The 14,329-nt window shown below is 54.6% G+C and overlaps 1 protein-coding gene across 2 annotated transcripts in view; it reads right to left on the bottom strand.

The window, feature by feature from the left end:
- Nucleotides 1–7,591: 7,591 nt before the first annotated feature.
- DOK2 (docking protein 2) overlaps nt 7,592–14,329 on the bottom strand; it is an 11,051-nt gene continuing 4,313 nt past the window's right edge. Inside the window, exons 3-5 of one of the 2 annotated variants that reach the window (XM_019546132.1) lie at nt 14,092–14,209; nt 9,580–9,764; nt 7,592–8,916 (exon numbers count right to left, since the gene is read on the bottom strand). In XM_019546132.1, the coding sequence (XP_019401677.1) occupies nt 7,957–8,916; nt 9,580–9,764; nt 14,092–14,209 (1,263 nt within the window). In that variant the 3' untranslated portion in view covers nt 7,592–7,956. The remainder of the gene's footprint in view (nt 8,917–9,579; nt 9,765–14,091; nt 14,210–14,329) is intronic. The other variant, XM_019546133.1, reaches the window with a different exon arrangement.

Below are 14,329 nucleotides of genomic sequence, written 5' to 3'. Positions count from 1 at the left end.
TGGTAAGAGAAATGAGGGGGCAAGTACAAGGGGAGCAACATACTCTGGGCATGACCTCCATGTGCCAGACACTGGCAGAAATTGGGGAAATACAGTCTTGATTTAAAAACCAAAAATGGCAGCAGCTCTGCTTTGAAACCCTGGTAAGGCCACAACGGTACGTTTCCTTCTTCCTCCTTGTTGCAGCGTTTCCGGCACTTGGCGAGCATGATTGCTGGGGGTCTATTTGTTTTCCAGCCTGTTCAATTCATCGTTTGATAGATAGATTGATATGGAGCTTTAATCAGTGTAATATATAAAGCACTTAATTTGCCTTATTAAAACTGTGCACTCTGGATTCTCAGGATCTAGCAAATTAACTCAAGCACCTCAACGTTTATTTGATTGAAAGAGATTATAAATAATTCATGCCCTTTTTTTAACTTTCTCTCTCTCCCTCTTTTCCTGTAAAGACCTAGTGAGGTACTGGGGTGGGGGAGGCATTCTCCAAGGATGAGTGTCTTGCTTTCTTTCCCGCTGATAGCGACTCCAGACAATTCTTGTGACCTATTAGTAGTGTTCCCCTAGGTGCTGGCAGATTGAGCCCTGCTGCCCTGGAGAGGCAATCTGAGTGCAGGGGTGAATATCAGCAGTGATGCTGACCCACAGTGGGCAAGTCAGTTAAAGTGTTTAGTGTTCATGGCATGCTGTACAGTGAAGGCATTTCAGGGAATGTGGGTTCTGCTCCTGGCAGTACCATGGAAGAGGCTGATAGATGATCTTAGCAAGTCGCTTCATCCATCTAGGCCCCAGTTCTCTGCCTGTAAAAGGGGGATAATTACCCCTCCTTTGTCTGCTTTATTTAAATGAGGACAATCTCAGGCAGATTATCTCTCTCCCTATAGGCCTGTAGCACTCTGGGGTTGCATCCTGCCTTGGGAATAACTGCTAAATGCCACAGGAAAGCAACTAGCTTGAAAAGAAAAGCATCAGCCTTCCATGCCTCAGCTTCTCCATCTGTGCAATGGGGTTATGGTATGCAGCATGCTCTGTACAGTGCTTTCACAGATTCACAGAAGTTTAGGGCTGGAAGGGACCTTGTGAGATCATCGGGTCCAGGCCCCTGCTCTGGGCAGGAAAGACTGCTGGGGTCAAATAACCAGTCCAGTCTCCTTTTGAAGAGCTCCAGGGTAGGTGCCTGCACCATCCCTACTGGGCCTGGTTTTCTCCTAGGGTGCTTTGGTGAATAGTTGTTCACCTTGCCCCTGCTCTCCCCTGATTTATTTGTAAGCTGCCACCAAATCCCCACAAAGTCGTCTCTTTTCTAGGCTGAACAGGCCCATATCTGTCAGGTCACCAGTCCCAAGCAAGTGCCAATTATATTTGTGGTTGCCCCCAAGGGACCAGGTACTGGCTGCTTCAAGGGGTGTCTGTGGATAAACTTCACACGTTTCTTTTTTTCCAGCTAGGAAGCACAACTGTAAAAATGCTGTGGAGCAGCTGACATGTCTCAGTCCCTGAAGCAGCCTAGGCCGAAGGAAATGGGACTTCCTGGGGCTGGACGAAGGCAGGTATTATCAGCCGTCGGCACTATGGCCAGCTCATGCAGGCTGGAGCCTTGACCTGCGGTGGCCTGGAAGGGAGTCCTCCCAAACGGCTACACACAGACAGCACTTGTGTCCCGCTGTCCAGTGGCACAAAGCGCAATCATCCTGTCATGGAAGTGGCTGAGGTTCGCCCTGTCCTACTAATCTCCTCCCAGCCCTTGCAGCAGATCTGCTGTTGCCTGCCTACCTCTCACTGAGAGGGAAGCTCCTCGGGGCTGGGATAGCGGGATCCCTCCTACTGCTGCTGCAGTGTGTCCTAGGGTTGGTGTCATCCAAGCACTTGGTAGGAGAGGAGAGCAGGCAGGGTGTCTCAGGGACTGTAGAGCAACCCTGATGCTTTATGCCTGTGCTTGTGAGTGATTATTCCAGTCCATATGGGACAGATGGGCGTTTGGCAGCCTTTGCTGTATCACGGGTCCTAGCTGATCCAGGTGCAGTGAGAAGCCAATGGCCCCAAGATGAGACTCCACAAATGACTTGCCCCCCTGCTACTGCGGTAAGTTGCCTCATAATTTGGCTTGTTGCTGGAGGCTGATCGCAAGGATCTCAAAAACTGCCAGGAGGAAGGCTGATTATGGCAGAGATTTAGTCATATGCCAGGTACCTGTACTGCGTGTAGCTGCATCTTCATAGGGCTGCAGTACGCACACATCTGTGTGCACATGTATGTGCTGTGTGCCTCTGTGCAGTGGCACATGCATGCATGGAGCAGCGTGATCCTGGGGCTGTGTACACACGTGGCACTGCACGTGGATGCTATACTGGGCACGCAGGAGGCTTGGACAGGGAGAAAGAGCCTGTGCATTTGCGCAGAAGTAAGCATGCAGGGGAGAAGAAAGGGTGGGGGGAGAGGGGTGTTCAGTTCAACTCAGCTGTGCCTGTGTGCAGCTGGGAAGGAGAGCACAGGGCTGGCCTCGGGCAGTGTTGCAGACACTACAGCATGGCAAGTAGTCGTGAGCCTGTCAGCCTCCTCCGGAGGAGCTGTACAGTACAGTGAGTTGCCTGCCTGCTTGTGGAGGATTTATAGCGTGAGAAATCAATGAGGCAGCCTCATGGGAAGGAACCTAGCAGCTCTGCACTGCCCAGCCTGCCTCCTCCCCCAGGATGCAGGCAACCCACCACCATGCCAGCTTCACCTGGGAGCTAGCCAGTACCCAGCGACTGTGAGGATGAGGAAGTGAGATGGCAAGGAGCACCCTGAGCATAGGGAATCCCTGTGGAAAACTAACCTCATATAGCTAAGGCAGATTGGTGCCACAGCTAGCGTACAAGCTGGGGACGCTGGCCCACCATGGGACTTGGGCAACCCAGTTCCCTTGCCTCCATTTCCCCCCTCTTCTAAAATGCAGGTGCTGGATCCGGGCCCATCTCAGACCTGGAGCTGGACCCCTGCGTATTGGCAGGATGCACTGAAACCCTCAGAGGGAGGGCAGTGTCGAAGCACAGTGTGCTATGATTAACCTGCCAGGCTGGCCTCCTCCCTAGGGAACACCCCCTGCCTTCGCAGGGGCATCGCCGCAGAATTTCTCCAGACCAGCCAAGCTCACCTCCCTCAAATCCCCCTGTAAGCCCGGCTCTCTCCAACACTGCACCCGAGCTGCCTTGCTGCACAAAAGCATCCTCAAGTGAACCCCAAAGACCAAAAGGGGCAGACTGTCCCCTGTGGGTGATCAGCAAGAACCTCATTACCCCCTGCTGGGATCCCGCTGCTTCCATTACGATGAGAAATCGCATGGGGGACTGCTGGGGAGAGATAAGGGAATCTGTAACAAACGTCTGGGATTGTGCGGCAAGTGAATGAGAGTCCACAGAGCCGTGCCGAGAGCAGGAACCTGCTGACATCCGTAATTTCACCATATAAACACAAACAACCCTCCAATAGGGCTGGGTGCGCTGGTGGGAGGGGTGCTGGCTGCAGCAAGAGCTTGGGCCCCAGCACTGCAAGAGCGGGGTGAGGAGGAGAGCCAGTGCTCCTGGGCTCTATTTGGGGATCTAGGAGAGAGTGTCACCTAGTGCTTATAGCATGAAACTGGCACTCAGATCCCCTAATTTCTGCTTCCCCATTCTGCTAATGACTGAAGCAGCTTTGTTAGCTCTCTGGAGAGGCCAGTGGTAGGACAATATGAAATTTAGCAGCAATAGGAGCAAGCAGCATGGGCTAAAGCTTGGGCTGGATGAAGGGACCAGCAGCCCCTTGATATGCTGCTGCTTTATAAGTTGCCGCTCTGATCCCAGCACATCCCTTGCAGTGCTGGGCAAACAGACTTCTCCCTGCCCCTCTAGGCACTGACAGCCTCATCCACTGGGCTCTTTATCACCTATGACAATGAGCGAGGCAGCAAGAACCTCCTCAAGCTGTCAGACTGCAGGCTGAGAAAAACCCCTTCTAACTTGAGCATGGGAAGGGCAAAAGATGGAGCATCCCAATGACACTGGGGCCAGACTCATCCCAAGCCTGTTCCAGGCAGGTCCTGCAATCTGCTGCCAGGCCTTCTCATTCACCAGAGGGCATGATCAGAAAGCTGATGCTCAGCTCCCTGTCTCCTGGCTGGAGGATTTGGCTTGCGTGCTTGGTAGCTCAGTGCTTAACGCATTGGTGTTGCAAAGCCAGGGTCATGGGTGCAAGTCTGCCGAAGAGCTGATTATTGCAGTTGCTCAAATTCTATAGCAGTAGACAGCAGCATAAGAACGGGGCGGATTAATGGCTTTTCATTATCGAAATAGAAGAAGCATGGCTTTGTTCCTAAAGCACTGAGACCCCGGAAACCTGGAGTTGACTCCTATCCCTGCCAAGGACAGAGCATGTGATTTTAAGGCAATTCTCCTAGGCTCTACCTACATTAGATAGTGCTTGAGTGCTTCACCTCTATGGTGCAGTTCAAGCCGTATGACCCCCTCGTGCGGGTGAATTTATGTTGGTGTAGATTAACTCACTGGTAGGCTGGTGGAGCTATTCCACTTTCTCTGAGCGTGCGTTAACAAGAACGGCATTGGCAGGTGAGTTGCCCCACTCTGCACTTGCACAGGTGTGACTTCCAGTCTTTGCCCCAGCCTTTCTCTCCCCATGCCTTGCTTTCCCATCTCTAAAATGGAGACGGGGATCCTTCCTTTCTCCCACACTTTCTTTTGCCTACTTAGACTGGAAGCCCTATAAGCAGGGAACGTGGATGGCTGGAAGGGATCCCAATAGCTCTTCAGTGCCAGCCCCGCCATATTGGACTATGCCATCCCTGACAGACACTTGTCTAAGCTGCTCTTAGAAACCTCCAGCGATGAGGGAAGTGGTTGTATATAAAAGCACAGGAAAAAAAAAACTGGCTGAGAGTAAAAGTGGTGTCTCTTTCTGTGAATCATGCCTGCAACGTGAGGGCTCTGGGTCACATGCCTGACCTTCAGCTGAATGAGATATGCCCACCCAGCAGACAGCAGAGACATCACCCATGGGGACAGAGAGCCATTAGTGGAGAGGCGGTGTGCTCAGCTCTCTGCACTCATCTGAAGGCGACTGAAGTCAAGGGGGACAATATTGAAGTCAATGGATTTACTCTGATGTATGCCAGCCAAAGGGGATGGGAAAGAAAAAAGAAGGCAAGAAAATTGCAGGGTGTTGGAGAAGAAACCCTGGGGGAAGTGTGGAAATGCAGAGTTAAAAACATAAACAGTGGTGCGTAGATGGGAAGCCAGGCATCCCCAGGGAGCCCAGTGCACAAGCACTTCAGAGCACTGCCGACTTCAAATCCAGCGCTTTGTCATTAATTTATCGGAGGGAGCAACAGTGCTTCGCTCGGGATGGAAGGAGAAAGCTACTTAGGGCTGGTGCTGGCGTGTGGAGGGGTCAGGGTTGAGGGCCAGGGCACCTGGGTTCTCTTTCCTGTTTAAAAGCCAAGTGTGCTTTCCAGCAATTTGAGCAAGTGGGGGCCTAAGGGTCCAGGCTCCTGGGTTTTCTTTCCAGGGTAAGGAGTAGAGAGTGAATGTAATGGTCAAAGCAAGGACTCCTGCGCTCTATTTGCAGGGTAGGGACAGACACATTAGCCTCCTGATGAGAACAAAGGGACTTGGGAGCACAGTGTGAGCAGAGCCTCCCACATCCACCCCTCAAAGGTACCAGTAGTTCCCTTAACTCTTTGGCTGCTGCTGCGATCCAAGCATCCAGCAAACAACAGAAGCATGCATGCTACCCAGGGCACATGCCCTGGCATGGAGGAAAGCAGGAGCCAGGCTGCAGCAGGGGAGCACAGCTCTAAGGCTGACTCACCTGGCAAGCAGGTATCTGAACCTGCCCACTCCAGGCATCATGGGGAATCACCTCCTCACTCCACCCGCACTGAAGAGACTCAGGTGTGGCTTCTGGTCCGACCAGCCCATGGGCAGAAAGGGCTTAGGGAGCACTGCAGCAGCCAGGCATGGCAAGCTGGCTGGCCACGGGGTTTATGTTTGGTTGTTGCCAGGGTTCCTGATTAAAGCCAAGCCCAGGAAATGGGAGCATCTGACCTTTGGCAGCGTCTGGCTTGCTGCTGGCTCGCAGAGGCCATTGCAAAGGTCAGGCACTAACACTTGACAATCTGGGGCAGAGGCCCTGTTTTGAGCTGAGCGCCTCACCGCTGCACTGGCCCTATATCCCAGAGATGTCCCATTCCTCGGCTCACTCCTGCTCCCACGTAACACAGCACCCCTAACACGGCAGAGGTGCCGGGGGATTCTGCAGGACCCTGTGGGCCAGCCTAGGTTTGCAAATGTCAAAGCCAGACATATGTCAGGGCTAAAGCCCCGGGCCCCAAAATCCCAGGCCTTTTGCTGCCCAGTCTGTGCCTCAGCACCCCCAGAGCTGGGGACTCAGCCTTTTCTGGAGAAAAGGGACAGTCCTGGTGCTCCAACACACAGCTGATGTCCCCTTTACTCACTTCCAGGGATGGGGGTCATAGCAGTTCCTAAGACACACCCAGAGCTGAGCTATGTCTGCAGCCTTGAAGTACCCCACATGCTTTGCCTCCAAACAGCTTGTTCAGGGAGTTCTGCGGGTTTCTTTCCCCTGCCCCTCCTTCCTTACTTCCTTCCTGATTTTGGTCCTGAAGCTCATGGCGAATCAGGTTATCTGGAGCCCTGCTGCAGCAGCAGCCCAGTCCGCTTCCCCATGCTGCTGGGCCAAGCCCCTTACTGCGGGCCAACAGTGCCCTCCAGTGGGGGCCAGTGGGGATGGCTACCCATGCGCTGCCAACTTGGAAAGGACACTGTGGGCTCAGATGCGACCCACCAAGGTGCCTAGGACATGGGGTAGGCTGAGCACCAGCTCTCTTCTGGCTGCGCCCTTGCCCTCTGCCTACAGACATACATCTGGGTAAAGTATATGTTCGGTGTGTCTGAGGCACCTGGTTTCACCTCTAGCCCCAGCAGTTCCAGTGCTCTGAACCCACAGGGCTTTGTGTTCAAGTTGAACTTGAGTCTTGGCATGCAATTTGGGGAACAGGTTACTGGGAAGGGAGGGCACCCCTGTATTGGGAATGCAAGTAAGACAAGCACTTGCCTGGGGTGGTTCAGGTAAGGGTGAGCCTGCCTGGAGCAACGGGGTGCACCTATTCTAGGGCTCTATGTTTGCTTTGCTTTAGCAACCAATGAGGCAACCTGTTCTGGGATTCACCCTGCAGGTGCTGGCATAGGGCAGATGCACCCATTAGAGCAGCTGGATCCAGGGTGCACAGATAGGTTTCACCCAGCCCTACCTGAGCCAGCGACCCACTTAGCAGCCCCATGGTGTCAGCGCTGTCATTGCACCAAATCCACTCCCGCCATCACCGTCCCAGCAGAGATGTCCCTGACTTGCTCTGCAGGGACCCATGCCTATGTGGACCCTGAGCCATCCCATCTGAGCTGCTCCAGCTCACACAGGCCTGATGGGCCCGCCTCTCTCTATCACTTTCACCTCCCTTCCCCTGCAGCTCCGCGCACAGGATGACTGGGGAGGCCTGTGATGCCACCTGAGAGCCAGGGCTGTAATGAGGGAAGGAGGCTGATTTACAAGCTGTGTTTAATAGAGGTGCCTGGAAAAGGGATGGGGATTACCAGGATCCGAGAGGGTTGTTATATGTTAGCTGCCATCTGCGTGCTCAGTCCTGCACTCAGTAAGGCATGGTCCCTGCCCTTAATACTCAGTAAAGGGCACTAGGACCCTGCCACTCTGCTGCAGAGCCAGGCCTTCAGTCACTAGTGAGATAAGTTTGGCAGCCTCAACTTTCCCCTTGAGGACCATGTGCAAAGCAAAGGCTCAGAAGAATGCCACCGCCGGGCCCTCGCTGGAGCTTGGGAGCTGGCACCACTGGAGGGCAGGGACAAGTGACACCTGGGAAGTCTCTGCTCCCTCCTCTCCTCTCTCCTTTCATGGCAAGCTCTTCTTTTTGGTGAACCTCAGGGCCACATTGTCATAGTCAGTGTCCCCAAGCCACTCCTTCCCCTGCCCGGGGACCTGGCGCATGCTGGGCACGGCCCTCTTGGGCACTGAGTAGTCATCCCGCTGGGAGCTGTAGGGGTACTCATGGCCGGTGGGGTCCTCTGCCATTGCCTGCAGCTTCCAGGCTTCGCCTTTGACCTCCTCAGGCTCATCATACACCTTGTGGAGGGACAAACTCTCCGGCTCGTCATAGATGTGGTCGGGCTTGGCGCTGGCAGGGGGCATGGGCGGCATGTTCTGGCTCTTCCCACTGGCCTCCTTGATGCTGTGGTACAATGAGTACGGGGCGGGTTTGGGCAGCTTCTCCAAGCTGCTGAGGAAGCTGTTGAAGTCAGAACCCCTAAAGGACTTGGCAATGGTGTCGAAGGGCACAGCATAGTCCGACTCCGGGGCCCCTCTCCCCTGAGTCCCCTTGTTCTTGGCTGCACTGGGGCGACTGGGGTCTGTCCACGGGAGGGTGTCACACGGCTCTGAGTAGGGGCTCTCAACCTCCCCGGGTGGGACGAAGCCACCCTTGGTCTCCCTAGTGAGAGAGCCGCTGTTGGTAGACTTCACGCACTTCCCCTTGGTTGGCCTCTCTTCCCAATTGAACTCTGAGGAGACGCACTTGATGCTGCCTGAAGGGTGGACCCAGGGCCCCCCAGGTGCCTTGGCTTTGTCGTTGGCAGCCCTCTCCTCACTGGTCTTGGTCCAGCTCAGGGTACGGATGGGGGGCCATGAGGTGCCTTCAGGGGGCCCCGGCCCTTGCAGGTCATCCATCCCATAGGTCTTCTGCGCATCGATGGCTAACTCAATGACCTGGAAGATCTCGTTGCCCTGCCTGGTCTCAAATTCGAAGTTGCCTTCCCCAGATGCACACCTCCGTCCGGCTTCAAAGGAGAATGTCATCTAGTTTGGGGAGAGTCAAAGAGGGGGTCACACTCCCAATGCTGGAGATGCACCCCTCACGCACACTGTGGATAACAACCTACAGCTGCACCAGTTAGCTGGAGGGAGAGAGGCCTGTGCTAGGGATCTGCGGGTCCCAATGCAGACCGGCTGAAGTTAAGTTCTGCTTTCCCCCCAGAGCCTTATTTGTGCCATGCGAGTGGATTTCTCACATCTCCCCCTGTGGTATTTCTTGCCAAGAAAGCCATCCCTGCCTGCCTTGGTGTAACCCCTGCAAGACGAACAGGGGTGATCTGATACAGACTGGGGCCCAGTCTCATTGTTGGTGTTCAAGCAGCGTTTGTGGGGCTATCACAGCTTCCCCCACCACTGGCAGCTGTAGGAAGCAGTGTGGGTGAGCTGTCTTATCCCATCTTAGCCATTTTTGCTTGCAGCAAGCCAACGAGACCAGTGCCAGGCTCTGCCCACATGAAGCGCTGGAGGCAGTGAGAAGGAACACTGGCTCTGGGGCAAGGCACTCCCAGACACCCCAGCTCAGCCACTCGGACTGGGAGGTATTTGAGTGGTGACTCCTCTCCCGCTTGAGGCCCTGATTCTCATGCCGCCCCCGCAAACCCCACCCCTGAGCACTGTCCCTCCTTGCCCCCAGTCTATGCGGATTACCTTATCCCGCCCAAATCTCCGCAGGAGCTTGTATGGCCAGGTGTAGAGGACACCCCCCGTCTCATCATCCTGCAGCTCCAGGGCATCATCCGTGGCCCTCAGAAGGAAACTGCCCCAGAGGTTGCAGCGCTCCGAGGACTCGGTAGCCCGTATGTTCACACTGAACTCCCTTGTGGCACCTGCTGCTGCAAAAGAACACGTATGAAGCATGACCCTGCCAGCGCAGCTCAGCACTGCATAGGATGTGGGCTCCCCAAGTTCCCGATCACGCAGCCAGGGGACAAATACCATCCACCGCATCTCCTGCTAACGTTGTAGGATGGAGGCAAGGGGAGCAGATTACCCTCAGGTCTGGCTGTGTTCTGTGGGAGGCATCTGGACCCAGCTGGGCTCAACACAGCACTCAGGGCACCCAGTCCAGTGCTTCGAGGGAAGCAGGGACCTTTCAGTGGAAAACCAGCTGCCTAGATCCCTCCGACCCTCCATGTGCCCCCTGCCCCTGCTTAGGTGCACATGATCTGCCTGCAGCAGTGGCTCTACTCTGTACCCCACTTGCCGCACCGCGGCACAGCTGGCAGAGCGCAAAGCAATTATCGTGGCATTTCCTCCCAGCACACCCACCACATCCTTCCTGTCCCTGCCAGGGCTCCCTCCAGGCACAGCAGATTCAAAGGCTCCTGCTACCAGTCCATTTGATGTCCTGGAAAGCATCTCTCTGCAGGTGCTGTAATGACAGCAAGGCCTCTCTGCAAGGTCAGTGGAGCTGGAGGCCCCTCTCACTGAGCGACTGAAGCAGCGGCAACTTTGGAAGAATACTTGTAAGGGCTGATGCTGACTCACCCTGACTCCCCACTGCCCCCAGGGCAATCCCATGGGGTAACAGCCCTGGCGTGATGGTGGAGCAGGCTACCAAGGGTGCTAAACCCTGGGGTCTTATCCCAATTCCAGCTTAGGCAATTCCCTTCCCAGGCTCCCTGCATCCCCCCACCAGTTCTAAGGCGCTGTGTGCTGTTACTGCGCTTCCCGTACCCAGCTGCAGGTTCTGCCCCAGAGGGGGCTGCATTTAAAAGGGAGAATCCAGTGACAAGTTTGCCAAGAGCTTTGGGATGCTTGAACATGAAAAACCCTGAGAAAACAAGCAAGAGGGCAAAACCAGGGTGAGCCACCTGTCTCTTCAAAGCCCTGTCTAATGCCTTCCACCCAGGAGCAAGCCTGGCATCCCCATGCCAGCCTCAACATCTCTCTTTATCCAGTCGTGGAAACGACAGCTCCATGAAAGAGCAGAGCAACAGGCCACACAACCAAGGTCTGTTTCCACCTCCCCACAGCCTCTTGCCACCTCCATTCAGCCCAGTGCAGGCCTAGCACCGGCAGCGCTTTGCCGCAAGCTGTGTTGCAGCTCTTTCCTCTTCTGGCTTATCTGCTCCCTGCCAGGCACCCCTCCCTGCTTTCCTCAGCCCTATCTGGATGTGGGAGGCTGCTTGCTGACTGATGGCATCACAGATAAGCAGCCTCCAGATGCAGGATTGAGGATATTCTTCTCCTTTGGAGGGGGAAATGAAAAAGCAACTCCCTGCCTGAGACAGAGACAAGATGGAAGGAGATGAAAGAAAGAGGTGCAGGTTGGATGGAGGCCTTGGGCCTGATTCCCCCTTGGGGTTGCCCCTGGCATGGATTCGTCCCACTGCTCTCATTTGGCTGCATTGAACTCCTGCGTGCAAGAAACTTCCACTGCACGTCTGAGAGGGAGCGTCCCTGCGGGCTGCGCATGCTTGTGCCCAGGAGTATGTGCAGATGTGTGAGAGTGCCCATGTACATGACCCATGAGTGTGTGCAGTGCTGCCCAGGCACACGTGAGTGTGAGTGAGCCATTATCTGGGCATGCCTGTCAGTACAGGCCACCTGGGGTGCCCCCCTGCAGGGCAGGCATTGATTTTCTTCCACCAGGCAGTAGGCAGGCTGTGCCCTGTGACACAGGTGTTCCCCACTCCTGGCTCTCTCATTAAATTGGGCCTGAAAAGTGTCCCCACGTCTGCTGCAGAGGCTGCCACTGCATGGGGAGCTTTGTTCATTAGCAGTCAGGAAGCTTGCACCAAGTCACCATTTGCATGAGCTGGTGAAGTGACCCCAGGCTGAGAGTGCAGCAAGCTGCTGTTGTGCTTGTAGACAGAACCATCTGCCTCCCTAGCAGCACTCAGGACAGATGCAAACCAAGGGGTACAGAGGTTGGAACGAAAAAAAGAGAAGCCCCTCTGGTCGCTCCATTTCCTCCCCTGGCATCAGAGCCTCCCTGAGCTCTTTGCGGGGGCGGCTCTGTCTCCTTACGCCATTGCACGAACGAGACGCAGAGCAGTGAATCAGCAGCACGCCCAAGGACCTGACCCTCCCACCTGCCTACACATCCAGCCCGACCCTCCTACCAGCTGGGCTGCTTGGCATGCAGAGGGAACAGCTCAGTGCAAAGTACTGTGGGACTGAGAGCATGAGATCACTGCACTGAGTCACTACCCAAAGCAGCATGACCAAGAAGTGGAGCTGGCCTGGGAAATAGTGTCCGACTGATAAAGTGTCTGAGTGCTATGGACAGCTGAGAGTGGCCCGTTATCACAACAAAATGCTGATCTGCCAAACCACAGCAGGAAGAGCACAAGAGCTGTTTGTGAAATAAGATTTCCATGACGTTTTTTGCAAACAGCAGGGCCAGGCTATCATTGCAGCCATTTTCAAATGCACAATTAACAGCATTATTTAAAAGCAGGGAAGGCACCTAGCCTGCATGGTGCACTGAGAGGGGCTGTCCTCTGCTCACGGGCCGCCCTCTCCCTCCCTGGTTCAAGTGAGACTGGCAAGGCAGGCCATGCCTTGATGTCCAAGACTGCAGCTCCTTTCTCTGTTGGGCTTCATCTATGCACACACATGGTTCCAGTGCTATATCACACGTTGTGGCTTCAAAGTCATCCCTCAGCTCTCAGGCACATCACAGTCAGGGCATGGCCAAACTGGGCAGCCACCCAGGGCCAAGAAAGAAAGGGGGCCTGAAAATAGCATTTTTTTTCCATTGTCCAATTATTATTATCGTTGTCTCTGAGAAAGTGGGGCCCAATACTAAAAGTTCGCCAGAGGCCACCAGGAGTGTAGGTACAGTGTAGGATCACAGTTTGTGGCTCAGAGTAGCTGGACTCCACCACCCTGCACCTTCTCCAGTCACTTGCACAAGGGCAAATTGAGTACAGAAACCCAAGGCTGTGACTGGCAAGGGCCAAGCTTCCAGCTGGCGTCCAGGCTGAAACCAACTGCAGTTACTGAAACCAGCTGGAGTGCTGGCTCTGCACCTCACAATGTGCTAGCAACAGCTGTGCTGGCAATCGAAGAGAATGATGCTGTGCAATGGGGTTTCAGCTCTATGGCAGCTAAAACAGGTCCAACACAGTCCCCCTAGCCAGGATAACTCCTGGGAGGAAAGAAAGAAGCAAATGAGGGGAGCCTGGAGACCAAATGCATCACACAGCCTGATGGGGAAGTACTGCTACCCTGGGAATCATTGCATCCATTTTATTTGCTCCTGTAAAGGACCAGTGAAAGCATTGTCTGTCTGGTCCAGGAGTTCACTGCTGCTCTCTAGACCCATTGGTTGTAGCTTTGCTCCCATGCACTAGTGACTGGGAGATGAAGTCTCTTGAGAGTAGGCTTAAGCTGCATTGTATTTAGAGAAGGGTCTGAAGGGAGCCCTGCCCTGTGGTCTGCCCTGGGGGAGAGGTCCGGGGGTGGAGAGCTGCAGTGCAGGAGAGCATGGAAAAAAAGGTGCAGGCAGCTGGCAAGCAGGGCCCGGTGCAAGACGACAGCCTGATCCAGAACAGGGGAGTCCATAGGAAATCTTTCCCAGATGGGTGACGAATCAGGCTCATAGTGCTCTGGGTGATTGAACTCCCAGCCTGAGGCTAGGGGGAGGTTGAAGGTTACCCTGGGGTCCTATGGTTCCCAGCAGCTTCTGTGAGGTCTGCAGTTCTATAAATGGCCCATGGGCCATTTATAGATGAGTCACACCCCCCTGTGGTTTCAGAGTCTAACATCCTCCAGTCCCCTGGTGCCCCCTTTTCCTTTCCGCCTCTCTGAAAGAACAAAGCTAACCACTTGAATCACTTTGCCGGGGCTCCGTCTCTGCCTGCATTGCCTTTGCCCTGCTATGCCTGCTCATCTAGCTAGCTAGATAGTGTCACCATACACCATACTTCTGTATAAATGTCACTCTGCTCAGTCAGTTGCGTGTCTTTTAGTCTAAGGTGGATTTGTCTGTTCATCTGTCTTTCTTGCACACAGTCAAGTCTGTCTTAATGCCTGCCGAGCTGTCTTGCTCCCACCCTGTGTCCCTGTGAACTCCCGGAGCCAGGCCTGTGGTATTCGTGCCTATCACCGGAAATCAGTTCAGTTCAGGGATAAGGAAAGAAACCAATTTTCTCCACTCCAACACAGACATTCGTGCAGCTCCTGGCCAGAGTCTCTCCTTGCTCCTACCTTTGGCTCTGGAGCTGTACAGTGAGTTCTCCTCCATGGACAGGGTGCAGGCAGTGGATGGCAGGGATCCCAGGTGGCTGTCCTTCCCCCCTGCTGCCATCTGCTCATCCCTGTTCCTCTGCAATGCCAAGGGAAGAGCGGCAGGTGAGCGACAGCAACCCAGACTCCAGCCAGGCTTGGACCTGCTGTGAGCTGTCTCCTCCCCCACACTAAGCCTCAGCAAGCAGAACTGCAAAAG

Source organism: Crocodylus porosus, unplaced genomic scaffold, assembly GCF_001723895.1.
Source record: "Crocodylus porosus isolate Cpor-Errol unplaced genomic scaffold, CroPor_comp1, whole genome shotgun sequence".
Lineage (NCBI taxonomy): Eukaryota > Metazoa > Chordata > Crocodylia > Crocodylidae > Crocodylus > Crocodylus porosus.
Note: the sequence above shows the minus strand (reverse complement) of the source record. Positions and strands in the feature narration are given on the sequence as shown.